At 34.6% G+C, this 22,887-nt stretch overlaps 1 protein-coding gene across 2 annotated transcripts in view; it reads right to left on the bottom strand.

Moving 5' to 3' along the window:
* Positions 1-19,290: 19,290 nt before the first annotated feature.
* Positions 19,291-22,887, bottom strand: part of LOC139847084 (chaperone protein dnaJ 11, chloroplastic-like) — a 61,229-nt gene continuing 57,632 nt past the window's right edge. Inside the window, exon 2 of one of the 2 annotated variants that reach the window (XM_071836687.1) lies at positions 19,291-19,339. In XM_071836687.1, the coding sequence (XP_071692788.1) occupies positions 19,306-19,339 (34 nt within the window). In that variant the 3' untranslated portion in view covers positions 19,291-19,305. Of the gene's footprint in view, positions 19,340-20,275; positions 20,475-22,887 lie in introns of those variants that run through there. The other variant, XM_071836689.1, reaches the window with a different exon arrangement.

Raw genomic sequence — 22,887 nt, 5'->3', positions numbered from 1 at the left:
CCAGAAAATTTTTATGTCTATCAATTTAACTACTTAAAATAAATTTTCGTAATTTTAAGAAATTTTAGATAAGAAGTAGAAAAAATTCTATGTCCTAAAAACTAGAATAGCGAGAAATAAGAAAGACAAAGATTGCGCGTCGAAAAATGTCGAAAAAGAAAAAATGGTTGAAAAATAAAAGGTGACGGAAAAATAAAAGAAACTTATAAAAACTTAAAAATACTTAACTAATTTAACCTTATTACTATAACTAACTTAAAATTATAATCGCAAATTGAAATTACTAATTGAAATGATAATTGGTACATAGTAAAAGGTCTCTAAAAATATTAAAGCTTACAGGAAAAACTAAATCCCAAATGGAAATAACTTAAAAAGAAACTAAAACTTAAAAAGGCGTCGCAAAATTCTAAAGCATCTAAATCTTAGTCTAAAGAAAAAGCACTTAAGGAATTCTACGGCAAAGCCTAAAAATCTAGGAGTAAAAATAACTATAGCAAAAACTAAGTTTAAAATTAATTATGAGCTAAAAAATACAAATATTATGCTACAACGATTAAAAAGGGACAAAATATAAAAGTTATAATAAGTTATAAAAATATTAGATTTTATAAAAATATTATTTTCATATTTTATAATAAAAGTATTAAGTAAATAAATAATAAAACTAAATAAAAGTAAAAATAATTAATTAAATTAAACTTAATTATAATAATAATAATAGAATTAGGGTTTAGTTATAATAATAATATAATATACTCCGTAATAAATGCGAAATTAGGGTTGGATGTGGCCCTGTCAGACCCCTCATGCGAGTCGCATGATTTAAGCCGGGGGGTCATGCGAGTCGCATGACTGAACTGGACCGGTTCAACTGGACAGGTCCAATTTTGACAGGTCACGTTTTATTTAATATTTATTTTCTTTTTTTTCTGTTTTATATTTAAAATATAAATATATATATAATTAAAATAAAACTTAATGATAAAAACTAAAAATAAACTTAAAATACTTTATAATTTTGTAAAAATAAAAGAAAAACTTAAAAATATACTTAAAATACCTTCTTTTTTTTTTTTCGATTTTAAAAGTTTTTTTTTTTTTATCTTTTTAATTTTTAAACAAAAATATAAATTTTACAAAAACTAATTATAACTTAAAAATTAAAAATATGGCGTTTCGCTTCGGCGAAGAGGTCCCCGGCAGCGGCGCCAAAAAATACTTGATGTCAAAGCAGAGGTGTATATAAAATAGTTATTATTTTACTAGAAAAATACTATTAAATACGATACAATTTTACACAAGATATTTATTTATTTATAGAATGGATATACTTAAACCTTGCTACAACACTTATAGGCAGTGTACCTAATCGTACAGTAGTGTAGTTTTTAGTAAGTCCGGTTCGTTCCACAGGGAAATCTTTAAACAAAGCTCAACGCTATATTAGTTTACTTTTATAAAAATACAAATATATATATAGGTAATATTATTATTATAAAGGGGGGTTTTTACCGTTTAATGACCGGTTTGTCGATTTTAAAACTTTAGTCGCAGTTAAAACCTAATGTAAAATATAAAATAAATACAAGACTTAAATTAAAGCGTAAAGTAAATAACGATAATGAAATTGCGAATAATAAAAGTGCGATAAAATGAAATAACAATAAATAAAAGTGCGATAATTAGAAGTGCAATTAAATATAAAATAAAGGAAATTAAATATGAAATAAAAGAATTATGCTTATTTAAACTTCCGTAATCATGATGTTTGACGTGTTGATTTTAGTTTTATGCCCTTGGGTTAATTGTCCTTTGTCCTGGATTATTCAATATGTCCGTCTGGTTTTTGTCCATAACAGTCCATCAGTCATAAATATAAATTGCAAGTGTCCTTGTCAAATTATTATTATACCCGAAGATAAATATTCCAACTAATTGGGGATTCGAATTGTAACAAGGTTTTAATACTTTGTTTAATGAATACACCAGGTTATCGACTGCGTGTAAACCAAGGTTTTACTACTTTGTTAACAATTACACCAATTACCCTTGAATGTAATTTCACCCCTGTTTTAATTATTCTAGTGGCTATTAATCCATTCCCGTGTCCGGTTAAATGAACGATTATTCGTACATATAAATACCCCGCCCATCGTGTCCGATCGAGTGTATATGGTAGTTTATAGGGACGCCCAATTGTAAATCTTTATATTAACATTAACAAACTTTCATTTAGTTAAACAAATATAAAGCCCATTAATAGCCCATAGCCTAGTTTCCACAAGTGTCGTTCTTTTGTCCAAACCCCAATTATGGTACAAAGCCCAATTACCCAATTTTAGTAATTAGCCCAACATCATGATTACTTCGTTTTAAATAAGCATAATAATAACTTAGCTACGAGACATTAATATAAAAAGGTTGAACATAACTTACAATGATTAAAAATAGCGTAGCGTTACACGGACAGAATTTCGACTTACACCCTTACAACATTCGCTAACATACCCTTATTATTAGAATTATAATTAAAATTAAAATATAAATTATAAATATAAATATATTACTTCGTATGAAGAGAAGAAAAAATATGATAAAAACTCGTCAGAAAACTGGCTATTTATAGGACCTGACCAGCAATCTTACACCATGCGACTCGCATGGTTTTGTGCTTCTGGCCATGCGAGTCGCATGGCCACCCTGGATTCAGCCAACTACTTTTGTTTTCTTCTTGCCGACGTAATATAATAATAATAATATATATAATATATAATTATATATAATTATATATATATTATATTATATTCTTGTGCATAGTAGACTAGATATTTTTGGTCCGTTGCGTCGGGCGTTTCTTCTTGGCTCAGGTCCCGGTTCCGGATTTTCGGACGTCCTCGCGTATTATTTTATATCGTGTACTTTGCGTTCCGCAACTTGTACTCTTGTCATTTTGAGACGTTCCTCATCAATATTTTGAACCTTTTTGATTGTCTTTTGTTCTTTTGAGCTTTTTGGTCGTTTGCGTCTTCAAATCGTCGAATCTGTCTTTTGTCTTCACCTTTTATTATTTAAACGAATATCACTTGTAAATAGAACAATTGCAACTAAAAGCTTGTCTTTCTTGAGGAATAATGCTATGAAATATATGTTCGTTTTTAGCATTATCATGCATCCTACACGATTTCCTGTACTGCTAGATCCAAGGTTATTGTTGGTATGTAGCGCAGCCTGTACTGCGGCTATGTTTGAAGCTAGAAAAGTACGGAATTCCTCTTCATTCATATTCACGGTGTGTCGAGTAGTCGGTGCCATTTCCTTCAAAATAGTTAAATGGAACAAGTTAATCATACAGAATATTAAGAGTAGTTAATAGTATTTCGTAGCATAATATGAACTCATTTATATAAGCTTTTTCTTCATATTAGCGTTTTATAAGTTTAAATTCGGGTAGTACCTACCCGTTAAGTTCATACTTAGTAGCTAATATACAATTCAACTACTACAATTCTATATGAAAAACTGATTATAATAATATTTCGCGTTCAAACTTTTATACAATATTTTACAAACTTACAATACCGCTTATTTTACATAAAGCATGAAATATAGCACACAATAACTTTGATACAAGATAGTTGTGAAGATAATTCTAGCTAGTACACAAGTCGTTCAGCAAAGGCAATAAAGACACGTAATTCATACGTCCAGAAACAAGTCATGCATTCTGGTTTTACTAGGACTACTTCCCATCCTTGGTCTTGTGCAACATAACCGTTATGGCCGTTGATAAGACAGCGTGTTGTAACGTCGTCAAAGGGACGAGGGTTACGTAATGTCCAACAGTCCCGTAATAATCTAAAAACCTCATTTCTTACCCCAATTACCGACTCCGTCACTTGTGGAAACGTTTTGTTTAATAGTTGTAGCCCGATGTTCTTGTTCTCACTTTGGTGAGAAGCGAACATTACTAATCCGTAAGCATAACATGCTTCTTTATGTTGCATGTTAGCCGCTTTTTCTAAATCACGAAGTCCAATATTCGGATATATTGAGTCAAAATAATTTCTTAACCCGTTGCGTAAAATAGCATTTGGGTTCCCCGCAATATATGCGTCAAAGTAAACACATCGTAACTTATGGGTTTCCCAATGTGATATCCCCCATCTTTCAAACGAAAGTCTCTTATAAACCAAGACATTCTTGGAACGTTCTTCGAATGTCTTACAAACTGATCTCGCCTTAAATAGTTGTGCCGAGGAATTCTGGCCGACTCTAGACAAGATTTCATCAATCATGTCTCCGGGTAGGTCTCTTAAAATATTGGGTTGTCTATCCATTTTGTGTTTTTAAACTGTAAAATAGACAAGAGTTAGATTCATAAAAAAATACTTATTAATACAAGCAATTTTTACATATATCATAAAGCATACGAACACTATATTACATATATTACACCACACGAATACAACTATCTTATTCCGACTCGCTCGTTTCTTCTTCTTCGGTTTTGGTTCGTTTTGCCAAGTTTCTAGGGATATATGATGTTCCCCTAATACGAGCCGTCGTTGTCCACATTGGTTTAGAAAAACCTGGTGGTTTAGAGGTTCCCGAGTCATTGTTACAACTTAAGGACTTCGGGCGTTGACGATACATATAAAGTTCATCGGGGTTGGAATTAGATTTCTCTATTTTTATGCCCTTTCCCTTATTATTTTCTTTTGCCTTTTTAAATTCAGTTGGGGTAATTTCTATAACATCATCGGAATTCTCGTCGGAATCCGATTCATCGGAGAATTGGTAATCCTCCCAATATTTTGCTTCCTTGGCGGAAACACCATTGACCATAATTAACCTTGGTCGGTTGGTTGAGGATTTTCTTTTACTTAACTGTTTTATTATTTCCCCCACCGGTTCTATTTCTTCATCCGGTTCCGATTCTTCTTCCGGTTCCGACTCTTCTTCCGGTTCCTCTTCGGGAACTTGTGAATCAGTCCACGAATCATTCCAATTTACATTTGACTCTTCATTATTATTAGGTGAGTCAATGGGACTTGTTCTAGAGGTAGACATCTATCACATAATATCAAACGCGTTAAGAGATTAATATATCACATAATATTCACATGTTAAAAATATATAGTTTCCAACAAAATTTGTTAAGCAATCATTTTTCAAGTAAACACGGTCGAAGTCCAGACTCACTAATGCATCCTAACAAACTCGATAAGACACACTAATGCAAAATTCTGGTTCTCTAAGACCAACGCTCGGATACCAACTGAAATGTCCCGTTCTTATTGATTAAAAACGTTCCATATTAATTGATTTCGTTGCGAGGTTTTGACCTCTATATGAGATGTTTTTCAAAGACTGCATTCATTTTTAAAACAAACCATAACCTTTATTTCATAAATAAAGGTTTAAAAAGCTTTACGTAGATTATCAAATAATGATAATCTAAAATATCCTGTTTACACACGACCATTACATAATGGTTTACAATACAAATATGTTACATCGAAATCAGTTTCTTGAATGCAGTTTTTACACAATATCATACAAACATGGACTCCAAATCTTGTCCTTATTTTAGTATGCAACAGCGGAAGCTCTTAATATTCACCTGATAATAAACATGCTTTAAACGTCAACAAAAATGTTGGTGAGTTATAGGTTTAACCTATATATATCAAATCGTAACAATAGACCACAAGATTTCATATTTCAATACACATCCCATACATAGAGATAAAAATCATTCATATGGTGAACACCTGGTAACCGACATTAACAAGATGCATATATAAGAATATCCCCATCATTCCGGGACACCCTTCAGATATGATATAAATTTCGAAGTACTAAAGCATCCGGTACTTTGGATGGGGTTTGTTAGGCCCAATAGGACTATCTTTAGGATTCGCGTCAATTAGGGTGTCTGTTCCCTAATTCTTAGATTACCAGACTTAATAAAAAGGGGCATATTCGATTTCGATAATTCAACCATAGAATGTAGTTTCACGTACTTGTGTCTATTTTGTAAATCATTTATAAAACCTGCATGTATTCTCATCCCAAAAATATTAGATTTTAAAAGTGGGACTATAACTCACTTTCACAGATTTTTACTTCGTCGGGAAGTAAGATTTGGCCACTGGTTGATTCACGAACCTATAACAATATATACATATATATCAAAGTATGTTCAAAATATATTTACAACACTTTTAATATATTTTGATGTTTTAAGTTTATTAAGTAAGCTGTCCTCGTTAGTAACCTACAACTAGTTGTCCACAGTTAGATGTACAGAAATAAATCGATAAATATTATCTTGAATCAATCCACGACCCAGTGTATACGTATCTCAGTATTGATCACAACTCAAACTATATATATTTTGGAATCAACCTCAACCCTGTATAGCTAACTCCAACATTCACATATAGAGTGTCTATGGTTGTTCCGAAATATATATAGATGTGTCGACATGATAGATCGAAACATTGTATACGTGTCTATGGTATCTCAAGATTACATAATATACAATACAAGTTGATTAAGTTATGGTTGGAATAGATTTGTTACCAATTTTCACGTAGCTAAAATGAGAAAAATTATCCAATCTTGTTTTACCCATAACTTCTTCATTTTAAATCCGTTTTGAGTGAATCAAATTGCTATGGTTTCATATTGAACTCTATTTTATGAATATAAACAGAAAAGTATAGGTTTATAGTCGGAGAAATAAGTTACAAGTCGTTTTTGTAAAGGTAGTCATTTTAGTCGAAAGAACGACGTCTAGATGACCATTTTAGAAAACATACTTCCACTTTGAGTTTAATCATAATTTTTGGATATAGTTTCATGTTCATAATAAAAATCATTTTCCCAGAATAACAACTTTAAAATCAAAGTTTATCATAGTTTTTAATTAACTAACCCAAAACAGCCCGCGGTGTTACTACGACGGCGTAAATCCGGTTTTACGGTGTTTTTCGTGTTTCCAGGTTTTAAATCATTAAGTTAGCATATCATATAGATATAGAACATGTGTTTAGTTGATTTTAAAAGTCAAGTTAGAAGGATTAACTTTTGTTTGCGAACAAGTTTAGAATTAACTAAACTATGTTCTAGTGATTACAAGTTTAAACCTTCGAATAAGATAGCTTTATATGTGTGAATCGAATGATGTTATGAACATCATTACTACCTTAAGTTCCTTGGATAAACCTACTGGAAAAGAGAAAAATGGATCTAGCTTCAATGGATCCTTGGATGGCTCGAAGTTCTTGAAGCAGAATCATGACACGAAAACAAGTTCAAGTAAGATCATCACTTGAAATAAGATTGTTATAGTTATAGAAATTGAACCAAAGTTTGAATATTATTATTACCTTGTATTAGAATGATAACCTACTGTAAGAAACAAAGATTTCTCGAGGTTGGATGATCACCTTACAAGATTGGAAGTGAGCTAGCAAACTTGAAAGTATTCTTGATTTTATGAAACTAGAACTTTTGGAATTTATGAAGAACACTTAGAACTTGAAGATAGAACTTGAGAGAGATCAATTAGATGAAGAAAATTGAAGAATGAAAGTGTTTGTAGGTATTTTTGGTCGTTGGTATATAGATTAGATATAAAGGATATGTAATTTTGTTTTCATGTAAATAAGTCATGAATGATTACTCATATTTTTGTAATTTTATGAGATATTTCATGCTAGTTGCCAAATGATGGTTCCCACATGTGTTAGGTGACTCACATGGGCTGCTAAGAGCTGATCATTGGAGTGTATATACCAATAGTACATACATCTAAAAGCTGTGTATTGTACGAGTACGAATACGGGTGCATACGAGTAGAATTGTTGATGAAACTGAACGAGGATGTAATTGTAAGCATTTTTGTTAAGTAGAAGTATTTTGATAAGTGTATTGAAGTCTTTCAAAAGTGTATAAATACATATTAAAACACTACATGTATATACATTTTAACTGAGTCGTTAAGTCATCGTTAGTCGTTACATGTAAGTGTTGTTTTGAAACCTTTAGGTTAACGATCTTGTTAAATGTTGTTAACCCAATGTTTATAATATCAAATGAGATTTTAAATTATTATATTATCATGATATTATCATGTATGAATATCTCTTAATATGATATATATACATTAAATGTCTTTACAACGACAATCGTTACATATATGTCTCGTTTAAAAATCATTAAGTTAGTAGTCTTGTTTTTACATATGTAGTTCATTGTTAATATACTTAATGATATGTTTACTTATCATAGTATCATGTTAACTATATATATATCCATATATATGTCATCATATAGTTTTTACAAGTTTTAACGTTCGTGAATCACCGGTTAACTAGGGTGGTCAATTGTCTATATGAAACATATTTCAATTAATCAAGTCTTAACAAGTTTGATTGCTTAACATGTTGGAAACATTTAATCATGTAAATATCAATCTCAATTAATATATATAAACATGGAAAAGTTCGGGTCACTACACCCGTGGTAGAGCTTTTAATGTTAATGCAAGGGATGCACGCGAAAACCCCGACTTGGTGACAGGTATATTCAAAATCAACAACCTTTTAGCTTCTGTCTTGTTTGATACTGGTGCGGATAGAAGTAATGTATGTAGACATTTTTGTGATAAGATTAATTGGTCGTTAGTCCCGTTAAAAGAAAGTATGCTTGTCCAGGTCGCCAATGGAAAACTTGAAAAGCTTGACCACATTAGTCGTGGAGCTATTATCAACATAGCTGGTTCAGATTTCGAAATTGACTTAATACCTATCAAACTGGGAAGTTTTGACGTGATCGTCGGTATGGATTGGTTGAGCAAGATAAAGGCCGATATTATCTGTAGAGATAAAGCACTTCGCATACCACAAGGAGATGGCGAACCACTGGTTATCTATGGAGAGAGATGTACCTTGAAGTTGAACCTCATTAGTTGCGTGAAAGAGCAAAAGATTATGAAGAAGGGACGTTTTGCTGTCCTAGCACATGTGAAAGTGGTAGAAACTGAGGTGAAGAGCGTGAACAACGTTCGAATTGTGAACGAATTTTTCGATGTTTTCCCAGAGGAATTTCCTGGATTATCACCGCAGAGAGTAGTAGAGTTTCAGATTGATTTAGTGCCAGGAGCTGCACCTATAGCTCGCGCACCTTATAGACTCGCGCCTTCCGAGATGCAAGAATTACAAAGTCAACTACAAGAGCTGTTAGATCATGGATTTATCCAACCAAGTTTATCGCCTTGGGGTGCACCTGTGTTGTTTGTGAAGAAGAAGGAGGGATCCTTCCGTATGTGTATCGACTACCGTGAACTCAACAAATTGACAATCAAGAATCGGTATCCTCTTCCACGAATTGACGACCTTTTTGATCAACTACAAGGATCGAGTGTCTACTCAAAAATCGATTTACGATCCGGTTATCACCAGTTGAGGGTGAAGGAAAGTGACGTGATGAAAACTGCATTCAGGACCCGTTATGGTCATTATGAGTTTCTCGTGATGCCATTCGGTTTGTCAAATGCACCTGCCGTGTTCATGGACCTCATGAATCGTGTCTGCAAGCCGTACTTGGATAAGTTTATTATCGTCTTCATAGATGATATCCTCATCTACTCTAAGAGCGAAGAAGAACATGAGCAACACCTCCGACTAGTGCTTGAACTCTTGAGACAAGAGCAACTTTACGCCAAGTTCTCCAAGTGTAAATTTTGGTTGAAGGAAGTCCAGTTTCTGGGCCATGTTGTGAGCGACGAGGGTATCAAAGATGACCCCACTAAGATTGAAGCCATCAGCAAGTGGGAGACCCCCACTACTCCGACGCATATTCGCCAATTCCTAGGTCTCGCCGGTTATTACCGAAGGTTTATCGAAGGATTTTCTCTGATTGCGCGTCCTTTAACCACGCTAACTCACAAGGGCAAGAAGTTCATTTGGGAACCCGCACACGAATCAGCATTCCAAACTTTGAAGAAGAAGTTGACCACCGTACCTATCCTATCGCTTCCCGAAGGCAGTGACGATTTCGTTGTTTATTGTGATGCATCGAAGAGTGGTTTTGGTTGTGTACTGATGCAACGATTAAAGGTTATTGCCTATGCCTCCCGCCAACTGAAGATTCACGAGCGGAACTACACTACTCACGATCTCGAACTTGGAGCCGTTGTCTTTGCACTCAAATTGTAGAGACATTATTTGTATAGAACTAAGAGCACTATCTTCACCGATCACAAGAGCCTCCAGCACATCTTTGATCAGAAGCAAATGAATATGAGACAGTGTCGATGGATTGAGACGCTCAACGACTACGATTGTGAACTCCGTTATCATCCTGGCAAGGCCAATGTTGTAGCTGACGCTTTAAGCCAAAAGAAGAGGACGACACCTCTTCGTGTTAGGGCTCTGAACATCACCATCCATTCGAACCTCAACAACCAGATCAGAGTAGCCCAAGTTGAGGCTCTCAAGGAGGAGAACATATCTCATGAACATTTGAACATACTTGTCTCTCGATTCGAGGTTAGGGAGTCTGGGCTCCGATGTTATGCCGGAAGAATTTGGGTACCTCTTTATGGAGATCTACGGAACCTTATACTTGATGAAGCACACAAATCGAGATATTCGATTCATCCTAGAGCGGGCAAGATGTACCACGACCTTAAAGAACAGTATTGGTGGCCGAATCTTAAGAAGGACGTTGCGACTTATGTTGGTAAGTGTTTGACTTGCTCGAAGGTTAAAGCCGAGCATCAGAGACCTTCTGGTTTACTTCAACAACCAGAAATCCCACAATGGAAGTGGGAACGGATAACAATGGATTTCAATACTAAGCTGCCGAAGACAGTGGGCGGATACGATACCATTTGGGTTATTGTTGACCGCCTTACCAAATCTGCACACTTCTTAGCGATGAAGGAGATGGATACAATGGAAAGACTTGCTCAACTTTACATCAAGGAGGTTGTATCTCGTCATGGTGTACCTTTATCGATCATCTCAGATCGCGATCCCCGTTTTGCCTCTAGATTTTGACGTTCTTTGCAAGAAGCCATGGGAACTCGTCTTGACATGAGTACTGCTTATCATCCTCAGACTGACGGGCAAAGTGAACGAACGATTCAGACGTTGGAAGACATGTTGCGTGCATGTGTCATTGATTTTGGAAAGGCCTGGGAAAGGCATTTGCCACTAGCCGAATTCTGGTACAACAACAGTTATCACTCGAGCATTAATGCTGCACCTTTTGAAGCGTTGTATGGCCGTAAGTGCCGCTCTCCTATTTGTTGGGCCGAAGTAGGCGAAAAGCAAATCACCAGACCCGAGGTAGTCCACGAAACCACGGAGAAGATTGCTTAGATTCAAGCTAGACTTAAGACTGCCCGTGATCGTCAAAAGAGTTATACCGATCTTAAACGTAAAGACTTTGAATTCAACGTTGGTGATCGTGTTATGTTGAAGGTTGCACCTTGGAAAGGTGTGATCCATTTTGGAAAACGTGGAAAGTTAAACCCACGATACATTGGTCCTTTTGAAGTCATGGAACGTGTTGGACCCGTTGCATACCGTTTGGATCTACCAGCACAATTGAGCTCAGTTCATCCTACCTTCCATGTGTCAAACTTGAAGATGCGTCTTGCTGCACCTGAACTTATCATACCACTTGAAGAACTTACGATTGATGACAAACTCTACTTTGTGGAGGAGCCTGTTGAAATTATGGATCGTGAGATCAAAACTTTGAAATGCAACAAGATTTCGATTGTACGAGTACGATGGAATGCCAAATGAGGAACTGAGTTTACTTGGGAGCGAGAGGATCAAATGATGCGGAAGTATCCTCACCTTTTCCCAACTCCTCCATCTACCTCAGCTTAAATTTCAGGACGAAATTTTCTTTAACAGGTGGGTAATGTAACGACCCTGGATTTTCCAACGTTTATTTATTAATAATTGTTATTATTAATACGTGTGATTAAACGAATGTATGTTATTACATTTACATGTTGCCATGATTGCCCGAACTTGACTTTAATTGCCCGAAACGTCTTTGTGACACCCGGAACTTTCACGAATAATATTTTTAGATATTATTTACATTCATGATTAGTTTATTAATCATTTTAATTAACTAAAGTTGTTAGTTAGTTACTTGGGCTTTTAATTGGAATAACTTGTTAACTACATACATACTTGGGCTTTTATTTGAACTTGGGCCTTTACTAGTGTTATTGGACTTTAGAAGCCCACCCTACCTTTTAAGTGGATTAACTAGCCCACTTAGTCTTGTAAGTATCATATTAGATGGTAACTAGTTAGTTTTATGCACATTGGAATCTAGTTGCTTGTTATCCCCATACATGGCCATCTAATAACCACCTTTGTAAGACTTTACATGCTTGTAACCATCAAACTTCTCCCTCCCTCTTCTTTTTCTGCTGCAGCCGTGAGATATGGGGTGCACAAGAGGGTTCAACACTTTTTTTTTACATTACTTGTTCACTAGTAAACCTCATTTATCTCACACACTTTTACTTGCTTTCATTTTTACTCTTTTTTTTCTCTCAAGGTTTCTTTCTTTCTTGTAAGTAAATGGAACTTCTTTTCTCTTCTTCTTTTCTTACAAAACCAAATTACACACATGTATCATCATCATCTTTGTTCCTTGTTGTTATTTGTTTGTAGTTGTTATTGTTCTTTATTGTTTTCAAGAATCAAACTTATTAGTTTGAATTCTTCATAATATCTTGAACTTTCAAGAACACAAGAACATAAACTTACTAGTTTATGATTCTACATTTATTATTTCAAAAGTTGTAAGTTCATAGTTGTTAAATTCATACTTGTAGTTCTTGAAGTAAACTTAAATTTTACTTTTCTTAAAGATCAAACCTTGGTTGAATCTTTAAAAGTATGAACAAACCATGAACCTTTTACTTGTTCATTTAGTTTATTATTTCATTTTATACACTTTAATTTCATGTTTGTTGTTGTGGTTGGTCAAGTACTACAAGTTAGTCTTGATCTCATATCTCATGGAACTAAAAGTTAACTTAAAAGTTCAAGAACATGTAAATAAGTTTTCTTTAAATATAACTTTGTATACTTATGCTTGATCTAGACTTTTGGGTCTTGGATCTTCAAGATCTAACTAAGAACTATGTTCTATATCTTAAGATCTTGATTAGTTAGTTTACTTTCAAGTTTGTAACTTATTATTAGTTTAAAAGTTCATGTATGTGTTAGATCTAAGACTTTGATGTAACTTTGGTTCATCAAAACACTTGCAACACTTAAGTGAGTTGTGCTTCATGTCTTAGACTTGCACTTGGATTATGATGGTCAAATCTTGGTCAAGATGATGCAAACACATCAATGAGTTGTACACTTGAAGCTATATGCATCAAGGATGAGAACCGTGATAAGCATCGAGCACCGGAACCCATTATTTTCTGTTTACTGTCTTCTATCTGCTGTTTTGGTGATTCTGTAACAGACCAGTAAACATGAGCTGTTGTGATTATGATTTTAAAATAGCGCTGTTCGAGTATATAACTTTTCATATAGGACTCGTCTTAATCCGAGTTACGGTTTAGGATTTATGGCCCTCCGATCGTCACTATGTCCTTTTAACGTTGTGCAGAAATTTCTGACCTACTCGCACTTAGACCGTCGCCACGGTCAAACGAAGACGAGTTTGCTTCTGTAAATTTTACCACCCTTAAAGGACTCATATACGGAGCCATGGCCACTGGTCTCACCTTAATTCAGTAAGGGTAGAGGCCGTGGTGACTGACTGAAGTCAGCCTTTGTTTTAAACTATTTTCATAAACGAAACTTACTTTACGCCTTTTGTTTGATGATGAATGATGATGACCCTTAAGACCTTATTTACATACTTTAAACCTATTAAGACGATTTACAGACTTAGTACTATTTGACTTAGGTTGAGGACCTTCAGACCGATTACTTGCACACTTTTCCCGACTCGACTTTACGACTACATTATCATTGTGAGTTATAGCATTCCCTTTTTACTTTAACTTATTTTGGGAACTGAGGATACATGCGGATTTTATGTTTTACATACTAGGCACGAGTACTTAAACTTATATATGTGTGGGTTATACAACGGCATAAACTTTTCCTTTAGCTCGGTAACGTTTAATCATTGGTTTTTGAACCGTGAACGCGAATCTTAGATATGGATCCATAGGGTTTGACATCCCCACTCGGGCTAGTAGCGCTAGCATTTAACGAGTGTTTAATACTTCGTAAACATACGCACTTGCCAAGTGTACTTTCAGGGGGTATAAACGTTAAGTTAGTTACCAAGTGCCCACGGTTAACATATACTTTATCATACTGTTTTGAAACGCTCTTTGTAGTACTGAAATCTCGTGGCCTACCTTACTTACTGTTATACTTAAACTATAGCTCACCAACCTTTGTGTTGACATTTTTAAGCATGTTTTTCTCAGGTGCTTGAGGTTAGCTTCCGCTGTGTACTAGTCGTGCTGTAGACACCCGCTGCTTAGAGTTGTCATCGCATGAACTACTTTACCTTGCATTCAAACTTTAGTACTTTTGAACTATGACTTGTAACGACCATTGTGGTCACATACACTTATTATTTGCTTCTACTTAGTGAAGCATGCTTTTGGATTATAAAACATTCGATGTTGGTTTAGACATCACTTTATTGATGAATGCAAACTCTTTTTGAAAACGCATATAGTACTTAACCTTGTAATGATCCTGTTGTTGATGATTCGTACACGATGGTTTTGTACGGGGCATCACACTTCGGCATCTAAGGAAGTAAAGTCTTCCTCTGTAGTAAAGTCTGCGTTGACTCAATCAATTGAGGAAACTCAATCATTGAAGTCCAGAACGGCCGAAGGGGAGCTGAAAAATCTTGAAAAGGCACCCTGCGTATCGGCTGGAAATCCTCCTGTGCCTCAACGTACAACAGGGTCTCGAGGTCTGGCTTATCTTGATGAGGGAGATCTGCCGCATCCCATGGAAACGAGTCAACATAATCCTTCGGGATATTTATCAGACTTCCAGCAGACTGATCCCTTGGTTCATGAAAGTGATCCATTGGATCAAACCACTTCTCTTCCGGATTCTGAAACTCAGAGTTTGGAGGAAGAGTCTTTAACTGAAAGAGATTTACCACCTCATGGTATATCAATGATTTCAGGAGTCAGAGATAGCAATATCTCTGCTAGAGCTAAACTGACGGGTAGTTCTGCTACTATGTCAGAGTCCCATGAGACTAAAGTCATGAAGGCGGATGCTTCGAAAGAAACTTCGCCGGTGACAACTCCGGTTGTTACCCAACCTCCATCAGAAGGGGATATCACGAATCTGACTAGTAGTATGTACAACCCTACATATAAGAATAATACCGCACAATCATCCTTACCTGCCCTCACGGCAACTCAAACACTTCCATCGACATCGCCTTCATCCGATACTGCTGCTGCTGCTGTTCCCATTGTTACTTTTCCATCATCACCCTCTCGTTTACCACATTTCTATGATGCTTTGGAGCAAGAATATTTCAGTCGTATGTTTTCTAGAGTCAATCTTGATGTTCTTCGACGCACTTCGTTTCAAGCATTGTTTCATGCTCGTGTTCGATATCCACTTACTTCCTGCTCTTCTCCTTTGAGTCCTCACCGTGATGATGAACATGACGATTCTGATCCTCAGAATAGCCATGAGGGGGAGATAGGAGTAGATGGAGAATATCCATCGGTGAACATTTCAACCAAGGGTGGTGGTGTGAGGTCTTCATTAGCTTCACAAGCTCAACAAGTTCAAACGGAATCAGAAATGGTTTCTACACATGATGAAATTGATGATAAGGAGCCTGAGCAAGTTATAATTCCAATTGTTCATAATGAGGCTGATAGTGGACCAGTAGATGAGGATTTGAACTTAAGTGATTTTTATCTTGAAGAGACGGATGATGATGGGTTTGTCATCTTAAGCAAGTTATCTTCAGTATCTTCAATTCCGGAAGATGTAGAGATTGTAGATGAAGGGAATCCTGATCCAGTAATTGAAAGTGATGATGAAATGGATTCTTCTAATGACGATGAAGACAATCTTTATGTTAATCCAAATGATGATGATATCTTTGATCATATTGAAGATCATGATGTTCCAAATGATGATGCAACAAATCCTACTAATCATTCATTGAATTCTACACCCTCATCGAATTCACATCCAACAACTGCTAATGAAAGCTCAACTTCTGGTACATCTACATCAAGTGAAACAGTAAATTCCAGATTCAAATACAACCATGGAATATTCTTTAAGAATCAGGAACAAAGATTGTTATTGGGAGTTGAACATGATTTTATAACGTTACGAAACACATTCATCGAAGAAAATGCTTACAAGATCTTCCGCATCAATGATACACCAAGGAGTAAAAGGTTTACTTATATAGGTTCACGATTGCTTCCAGCAAGTGAAAGGAATTGGTATGAGTTTATGTGGATTAAACATATCAACAAAGATGAAGATGATTTGTGGCTTCAAAGAAAATATCGTATTTCAGAAGTGTTGAATATTGCTCGAGTGGGAGTAGAGATAAGTGAAAAGAAAGACGTCATCAGTCAGTTCCACGTTATTAGAGAAGATGAGAAAGAGTACAAGTTCACAGAAGTAGATTTTCATAATCTTGATATGCTTGATATCATTCACATCTACAACTACCTCAGAATCATCACCATTTGACCTTTTGCTAAAGCTCAAGCTTTGGAAGCTGTGAAAAGATATATGATGGAGACAATTGAACTGATGAGACGTGAAGACTTTCAAATAGGTCTCGAAGCAAATAGGAAAAAGATTCGAATAACGTGTCCGAATCAATTTACGGAGGGACTGAAGGATATGAGGATGTTTCAAATGCAATTCGAACCCGGAGGGTTTGTATTTGTAAATTCTCAAAAGGAAAAGGTGTTCATTCGTACTGAAGAGCTGAACAAATATTCAGATGGAACACTTAAGGCTGCACTGAAGTATCTTAAAATTCGTCAAAGCAAGGTTGATTACTTTGATACAAAAATGGGTCTTGGAGAGTTTATAAAGCATATCAGAGATCGTTTAAAGCTCCGAATCCGTACAAGACAGTTTGAGATTCTTCGTGGCCAGAGAAAGAGAAGGTATTTCAAGTAAATGGATGAATATCCATTACATGAGGGAGATCCAAGGAAAGCGTGGGGAGTCTGGAAAACTTCTAAGCAAATTTCAGAAAATCAAGTAGAAGTTTCAAAACCAGATGGCTCACGATGGAAACTAACGTTTGGACCTCTCAAGATTTCACGATAGGATTATATTGTAAAGTTCACATTTAACACTAAGGGGGAGATTGTTAGGACCCCGAAGTTGTATAGTGTTAATGTGAATTAAGCTTAAATGAAGGTTCCTTAGAAGAGGGCTATCTAAGGAACCTAAGTAGTCCTAATTAGATAGCCATTACATTGTAACTGAGTTCTAGAAGCTGTGGAATGTAATTTTACCGATTCTCTCTCATACCGAGTCTTCTCCCTACATACCAAATCTCATTCTATCTTATCATTTCTCTCAATTTCAACATGATCTGACCTATCAGATCGGATACACTGCTCATGAGTGTGTTTAAATCTAATAAAAGGTATTTCTAACTATAAATTATATACATAATTTTACACATCAATACGGATATACTAGGTTTTAAAAAGGTGGTTTAATTAATAATTTGGGTCCATATGAAAATGGAAATCGTTAAATAAAAGATGCTACAATAGATAATTATTCGTGAGCTCGGTTTAAATAAAAATAATAATGATTTTTAGATAAACATCATTTACTGTATTTACTATAAGGCAATGCCCGTGCGTTGCAAGACTTGTCTCAAATTTCACTATTTTCAAATTCGTGTTCCGAATGGTTAGAGTCATAGCGGGAGTTGGTTAAAAACATATTAACCTTGAAGTGAAAGTTGATGTTGGTCCCATTATGCAAGTGGTCAAGTATGATTTTGTTCATATTTTTTGTTTGTCACTATGAAAATCTGCATATTGGAGTCATATGTATAAACATATGATGAAACTATATATAAACAAATGTTTACTAAAGGTGGTCAATGAGTTATCAAATGATGTCAAAATACATTATAAAACATACATATTGTAGTACGATTCATAATAATAAAACATACATTACCTTTACAATTTACCGTTAAATTTTTTAAGTTATCTCTTTATGACTTCATATGTGACAATAAGTAATTACATAATAATTGGAGTACATAAAAAAAATTCTAAATATAAACATTAACCGTTATGTATTACTACACCACACAATATAAAACTTGTGTATAAAATAAAATTGAAGATTTATAACATTGAATAACAATTGATATCAAATAAATAATTATTTATTAACTATTATAATAACGGTATGTAACACCACCAAGAGTAATAAACGTTATAAACATTCATTCATAAAAAGTAAAATTTATATGTCATAAATTATATAATTAGTTTCAATCTTTTCATTTTCCTTATCATAATTTTGTCATAAATTTAAAACTAAAGCTATGACATAAATAATAACAATAGTTTAAAACTTTTCATTTTTCATATTTACATTGATAGCTATCATTGCGCATATATATATATATATATATATATATATATATATATATATATATATATATATATATATATATATATATATATATATATATATATATATATATATATATATACATACATACATAAATTTAGTAAATAAACATGATTTATAAATTTACATAGATAACATTACACCTATAATAATACTACTTATATAATTTATAACTAAAAAGTAATAATAATAAAAATGATAATTATTATTATTATTATTAATCATAATCGTAATCATATTCATAATTATAATTATGAATAATTATTTATATAAATCAACATTATCTATATATTTACATGTATAAGAAACGTTACACCTATAATAATCATAGTTATATGAATAATAACTAAAATGTGATAATAATAAAAATAATAATCGTAATAATATTCATAATTATAATTATAAATTATAATAATAATCATAATCTTAATTATGAATCATATAAGTTATACAACCATACAATATAATAATCATAATATCATAATATTAACATTAAAAAAGAGAAGCTTCAGACGAATCGATCCAACATATAGTCAACCACATTTCTTCTTGCATTGTCCGCGGTTTACAATATTTTGAAATTGTTGTTTCTTCGATACCTACAAAAAACAAACAAACATATATATACATATACATATATATATATATATATATATATATATATATATATATATATATATATATATATATATATATATATATACATACATACATCATATAACTATATCTACTATAATATTCTATATATCATTTCTTCTTTCCATCTTAAAAAAAATCGAGAATACAACATTAGTAATATGGTGTACTCTTTTGTATAATTTATATGGAAAAATGGAATGAAGATGACATATTTATAGGCTAAAAAAATAACTTACGTTACTTAGAAGATGAAAGGTTTATATATATTTAGTGATTATTAATTACTTAAAATTTATTTATGACATTTAATTTAATATGGTTTTTATTTTAATTTTTACTTTTTTACCATAATAATTTTTAACCTTTTTTACCAGTCTATTAAATTGCATGGGTAAATTTTATTGAATTAAACGTATTTAATACATCATACTTATGATTCTAGGACTCAATTACTATAGATATATATAGATTACTCGATTCGTCTCAAAATAACTGTCCCGTTTGACGTTTCAAAGTCTTATTTCTAAATTCCAACTTTAAATATAATTTTATTTGTATTACATAATATTTAATAAAAATTATATGAATGGATTCATTTTTAAAATGTGTTTTCATTAGTATAATGTAACGACTCAACCCGTTATCCAACCAAATACGCAGCAAAAGATTTTTTTTTTATTTACAGTGGGGTGCACGGCGCGCAACCCCGTATGTGCGCGGCGCGCACAAAGGCCTGGACAGTTCTGATCAAAATGTTCATTTTACGCAAAAAGATCTACCACTACCCGACACTATTTGACAAAACGGCTTTCAAGACATATTACAATAAGTAAAACTAACACGTTCCAATAATAAAACGAGTTTTACGACACCGGGCCCACATATGCCCAAATTATCATTAAGTACAAAAATACAAGTTCAACCCAATCTACATTTAGACGAGTTAGGACTCTATAACCCAACCCGATACCAAGAGCATAATCCCGGGGACTACCAAATCCCCAAACCGCGTTCAAATATCCAATAGCTACCCCGTCGAGCCCCAGCGCTCCTACACATCTAGTCTAACGACTAACTAGCTTCATAACACGATACCTGTAAAAAGGTAAACAACGAGAGGGTAAGCTAACGCTTAGTGAATGCAATAATTATACATATACATATATAATATACCTACTTGCAAACACTTACACAAATACCTCATACACGCTAGCAATTTATATAGCATACCATCGCAAAGTATAAGGCTACAATCTTCAAGACCACAAGCTAGCACAACAATAGCATATATAACTCGAATAATATATTATGCTACATTACAACACGTAATTAAGGTTAACCAACACACAAGGGAATGGTACTTCGAATTTCCCATCGGTGTTCATAACAACCGTTAGTGTACAACGAAATATATCACTAACCCCGAGGTGACACGGACAACTAAATATCCGTTCAAGCAATCGTTAGTGTACAACGAAATATATCACTAACTCTTGGGCAATTTGGACAACGAAATATCCATCGTTAGTGTACAACGAAATATATCACTAACTCTTGGTGGTATAAACAACATATACCCCGGCCCCTTCCCCGCCCTACAAATAGATACATTATATACACACATGTATAATCATTCCACTCACCTCGAGATGCCCGCACAAATCATATATGTAAACCGCCTCCAAACGCAACCGAGCAAGCTTTTACCTATAATACGCATATAGATATACACACAATCAACATACATTCTCTACAAGAGAATTCGACTTCAACACCCTTAACCGAGGGTTTATACCTACTTCCACAATCCGCCCATTTAGACACCTAAAGTGGACTTCACCAATTACCACTACGGATGGTAATTCCGACCCATTCAACAAGTACAATTTAACCTAAATTATACTTGACGCCATTTAAACCAACCTAGGTCTTAACACTAAATTACTACTTAGGTAGTAATCATATCAAACGCCGTTAAACACTTAACAAAACTGCTTATCATCCAATTAATCCAAACTTAGTGTCATTACCAAATTTGACCTCATATCTTAGTTTGACTCCAAATCAAGGTTAACACCCATTTTAACCAACCAACATGTTCTTATGAACATTTAAATCACCAACACACTTACAATCTAGTGATTAACACCCAACCAATGACAAATGCTTCCAAATTTGTCATCTAACCCTAAACCCACAATAATTGGGTTTAATTACACTAACAATACCCATAACCCCCAAATTTCACAAGAAATGGGGTTTATAACCCTAACTAGCTCAAACCCTAACCCCAAATCAAAATCAAAGTAATTAAATCGAATCTAGGGTTTACCTCAACTCCAAAACCGAGCTAGTAACAAGAAACACCAAGGAGAACCAAAACTCGCTTTCAATTTGGGAAAAAATCACCATCTTCATCATCCATTCAAGCTTCCTCTCTCTAGAACTCTCTCTCTCTCTCTAAGATAAGATGGGAGTGTTTATGGATGTGAAAGTGATCCAAAACTACATCCAATCCAGCTGATATGGCCTCAGATCCGGCCTCAAGTGAAATGACCAAAAAGCCCCTCATTTAATTCAAATTGGAAAAAGACATAAATCTGTCGCAGGCATGGTGCGCGGCGCGCACCCTTAACCCTGCGCGGTGCGCACAAGGGTCTGCACAGACTGTCTGCTTTTAAATTTATACCACGCTTCACCCACCCTACGTACATCATTTTAACTCTATGTACCATAAATATTTAAGTGTTACAACTCTCCCCCACTTAGAATCGATCACGTCCTCGTGATCCGCACCACATACTAGAAGTTAAGCACTCCCCCTTGAACCTTCCCGCTTCCAACACGGGGTCATACATGTAGTAATCACGCATCCGAATCCTCGCCTCGTACACTAACGCATCACATTTTACATCAATATCGGGTAATCAACCATCGAGTCAAAACAACCGTTTGCGCCTACACCGAGTACCCAACTCGTACAATACATTTCACACTCAACCCAAAGTAGAACAATTCACCGACAACCATCGTCGTCACGCTTCCTTAAAACTCAGTACTCCATCGGTTCTTAAACGTACTACTCAACCGATCATTCATGAATATTATCTGGACCAAGAACCTAGCTTCCTCCGGTTCCACACCGGATCATTCCTTCAACGAAGAATTTTCGGGAATCCCAAAATAATCACTTCAGGGGTACCACCTTCCCACCGATCAATCCGCACACGACTATATGTCACTGGATTAATTCAGGACGACAATAGTACACCGCGAGTTAGACGAAACATCAACAAAAAATTTCCACAATTAGCCAGACGACTCACAAAATAGTCACCAAATCCGGGTGAACCTTCTTACCTAGACCGTCCGTTAGGGATGGTCTCGACATTTTGATGCGACCTACGGGTCACTTCACTAGGGTACACACTCGTGCAACCAAACAACATCCGCGTGTCTCTACGTGAGATAATCAATACCGACACTCTTGCCTCACAATCGTCCATAA

Source organism: Rutidosis leptorrhynchoides, chromosome 5 (genome assembly GCF_046630445.1).
Source record: "Rutidosis leptorrhynchoides isolate AG116_Rl617_1_P2 chromosome 5, CSIRO_AGI_Rlap_v1, whole genome shotgun sequence".
In the NCBI taxonomy this organism is placed as follows: Eukaryota; Viridiplantae; Streptophyta; class Magnoliopsida; order Asterales; family Asteraceae; genus Rutidosis; species Rutidosis leptorrhynchoides.
Note: the sequence above shows the minus strand (reverse complement) of the source record. Positions and strands in the feature narration are given on the sequence as shown.